General features: G+C 41.5%; 1 protein-coding gene across 1 annotated transcript in view; it reads left to right on the plus strand.

Moving 5' to 3' along the window:
* Window positions 1-3,778, plus strand: part of ryr2a (ryanodine receptor 2a (cardiac)) — a 222,034-nt gene extending 218,256 nt beyond the window's left edge. The window contains exon 103 of the mRNA XM_053639919.1: window positions 250-3,778. Within this exon, the coding sequence (XP_053495894.1) occupies window positions 250-345 (96 nt within the window). The 3' untranslated portion in view covers window positions 346-3,778. The remainder of the gene's footprint in view (window positions 1-249) is intronic.
* Window positions 3,779-3,990: the final 212 nt, after the last annotated feature.

Raw genomic sequence — 3,990 nt, forward strand, 5'->3', positions numbered from 1 at the left:
CCCTTAACCCTCTCTGCTCCAGGGGGCGCTGTATCATAGCTGACCCTCTGCTCTGACCCCAACTTCCTAACATGCTGGAGTATGCGAAGAAAAGAATTTCACTGTGCTGTAATGTATATGTGATCAATACATACTCATTATCATTAATCAATAAATCTGACATCACTTGTAATCTTCAGTGTGCATGTCATGTAACTCATGTCCTGTCTCATTCCTGTCGTTCATTACTTCCTCTGTGTTCTCCTGCAGGAGTCCTACGTTTGGAAAATGTACCAGGAGCGCTGCTGGGAATTTTTCCCGGCCGGAGACTGCTTCCGCAAACAATACGAGGACCAGCTCAACTAACACACATATACACCTGACTGCACACACACACACACACGCACACACACACACACATGCACGCACAGACTCCAGTCCCTTGGACTTCGTTTCTCTGTGACTTACGCGGAGGAGGACACTGTTTGGAATGCGTTTGAGATTTTTAACATAGTTAAAGCTGCTCCCAGAACACACTGGGACAGAGAGAGCGAGAGAGAAAGAGAGTCTGGACGCTTCTCCATTCTACATTTGCTTTCTTAAACTCATAAAGAGGAGCAAAAAAAAAAGAGAGAGAGAGAGAGAGAAAGGGAGAGAGAGAGAACAAGAATGAGGAGGAAGTAGCCGGATGATATAAAAGAAAAGGTTGGCGGAGGGCAGACATCTCGCTCATTCTTGGTCTCTTTATTTGTTTGGCAGGATGGACGGATGAGTGCATGGATGGATGGATACTAACGAAAGACAGGCAACATGATATTGGCCAGGGGAAACAGAAGGGACACAGTGCCTTACTAAGAAAAGGGTGAGCTATGCAAGCTGTACGAAAGAGAGAGAGAGAGAGAGAGAGGTGAATAGATAGACAAATAAGAAGATAGAGAGAAGAGGGCTACAATATAGGTGCAATTTACTGCTAGTGTAGGTATATAATTAGGAGAGAGAGAGTGTGTGTGTGTGTGTGTGTGGAGACATAATGTAAGTGTATGACAGTGATTAGAAATACCCGTAAGGCTGTGTTCAAACTGTGTGTTTTTTCCCTTTACCCTACAAGGTTGCATGTGAGGGGGCATGTGCAAACAGCCAACACAGAGAGCAGAGCTGACATACAAACTGAATACTTTTTTATAATAATAATAATAATAATAATAATAATAATAATAATGGCTTTACGGTTAGCACGTTTACTTCACACCTCCGGGGTTGGCGGTTCGGATCCCGTCTCCACCCTGTGTGTGTGGAGTTTGCATGTTCTCCCCGTGTTTCGGAGGTTTCCTCTGGGTACTTTGGTTTCTTCCCCCAGTCCAAAGACATGCTGTAAGCTGATTGGCATTTCCAAATTGTCCGTAGTGTGTGAATGGGTGTGTGATTGTGCCCTGCGATGGGTTGGCACCCGTCCAGGGTGTCCCCCGCCTTGTGCCCCATGTTCCCCGGCATAGGCTCCAGGCTCCCCGCGACCCTGTGTAGGATAAGCGGTATGGAAAATGGATGGATTAATGAATGAATGAATAATAATAATACTAATAATAGTCATAAATCTAGATAGCGAACTAATTTAGGCAGCATGGAGTCCCTGGTGGATGTGGTTCATTAGCTTAAATCACCTACCTGGTTACCTATGTTGCCTACATCAGGGTTATTTACAGCTGAGCCACCTTAAGTATCTTACTCACGCTTACCAGCCATAAAACACAACATTTATTAAATTAGAAAGACTGAGCAAAGGGGAAATATAAATAAAGAAACTGACATCCTTTGGCGTTATACTTATTGGCTGTGGGACAATAAACACACATTAACTCGTAATCATTCATTCAACAAAGCTTTGCTTGTCTGTGCCAGCCTCTGAAATCATTTTGCTCACTCGTGGCATGTTACGAAGCCAAATGACAAACAGGCCACAAATTGAATATATGTAACGTTTATGTGTTTGACTCGGCAGCACTCTAGTGTCTATTGAAGATGGCCTGTTGAACAGCCCTGGCCAAAACAAAGAAATGGTATTACATATAGCTAACTTCCCAGCATGATGTTATCAGTGCATCAAGTAAACATAAACAATTACTGTATATTGCTAGTTGTGGGTTTCCTCTCAGCTCCAAGATGAAGAAGATTGGCTAAAGCGAATTGTCCATAGGTATAAATGAGTGTGCGAATGACTGGGATCCCATCCGTGGTGTATTCCCGCCTCATGCCTGGTGTTCCGGTGGCTCCACTGACCAGGATGAAACCGTTAAAGAAGAGGGATGGTTGAATGAATGGAAGTTATTCACCAAGTATTGAATACAAAAAAGGTATTATAATAAGTTACTGTTACACCATGAGACTGGGGGAAGGGGGGGGGGGGTTTGATTTGAGTAAGGGGGTATTGATTCAGTCTAAACATCAATATAATCAGATGCAGGGCGGAACCCAGTGGTCATATCATTCCTCAGGATATAATGAACTCAGCACTGTTCTATCGTCATATCAGCAGAAATTGAGCTTAATGCGGCATTTTTTTCTGTATAAAAAAAAGCACATAGAGTGAACACAGCCTAAGAGCATATAAAGTGCTTCAGTATAAAGCCATGGGGGTTCGTGTTGGACGAGAGAGAGAGAGAAAGAGAGAGAGAGAGAGAGAGAGATTGTAACCCGTCAGGATTACTATTGGGTTTTCATTTCAGCCCCACCTCACCCTTTCCTTCAGCATTTCTGTGTTTGTTTGTGGTTTTTTTTTTTTTTTCCCTTTCTTTCGGTAATGCATTTATGCAACAGCAGAGTTAACTCTTTATATACAAATTCTAGAAATCTATCTAAGAAAAAAAAAAAAAAGTTTCATTTTTGCATGTTTATTATGCAAGTTTAAGACGAACGTTTGAAAAATTAAGAAGACGCAAAACTATCTACGGTCACGCCGACACTTTTATAGGTTTAAGATCATTTACGATATCTCTATGCTACCCGAGTGTTGTGGGCTTTCTTGTGTATTACCAGCCACTGTCATTAGCCAAGGATCCGCTTTGGTCCAGGCTTCCTCAAGACACTGTAGGAACACGTGAACACGAACACATCTCCATCTAAACGGACTACGCTAAAGCTAAAGCGATGCTCATCCACAGAAGCCGAATCATCTGAGTCGACCGTGTGAAGCTCAGAGATCTTCTAAACAGGACGTCAGTCAATCTCTAACACGGACGACCTCACGTTCCATCCCAAGAGTCGAAGCTTATATCACTATCTGACCACTGGATATGTGTATCATACAAAGTATTGATGATTATAACGTCACATCTTCACAACCATCATCGCGTTATTTATTTTCTGTACCCGTTCCATAGACCATGAAGAAAGCGCTTTTTCTTATTTGTCACACGAAATAATGTGAAAACCATTGCAATAATTGGCTCAAGCCAATCTATAAAAGTGGAATTTTACTCATGTAAAGAATTTTGATAACAAACATCATGAGGAAAACGAAAACAAACAAACAAACAAAAAAAAAAAACACCTCATAGGAAAATAATCTGTTACAACTGAGTGTGCTGTTCAGAGTTGTGAATACATAACTGTGTGTTAAACCTGTAAAGGAAACTTAAACACAACAATGGACTTGCATGATTTTGAAAAATAAATGCTTATTTATTGAAGGGTGTTGGGGACGCACGTTCTTCCGGTAACGCACAATTCACACAGGCTGCATTTACAGTGTATACCATTTCCTCCATGTTGCACATATTTTATATATAACATTTCTGAAGAATTGTTTTTCTTGCCTCGAATGTTACCCATTATAGCTATTAGTTGTTTGGTGTCTGAATTTGCGTATTTAGTTTTGCAATTGCAACATGGGAAATTTAGACCGAACACAAGTGAAGGCGTGAGATTTCCTGGGGGCGAAACGAGAAACATCAGAAATCTATTACAGGGATCAAAACACAGGCAATGACCATTAGCGTATAAGAGATCAGAATCATA

This window comes from Ictalurus furcatus, chromosome 13 (assembly GCF_023375685.1).
Source record: "Ictalurus furcatus strain D&B chromosome 13, Billie_1.0, whole genome shotgun sequence".
NCBI classification, from domain to species: Eukaryota; Metazoa; Chordata; class Actinopteri; order Siluriformes; family Ictaluridae; genus Ictalurus; species Ictalurus furcatus.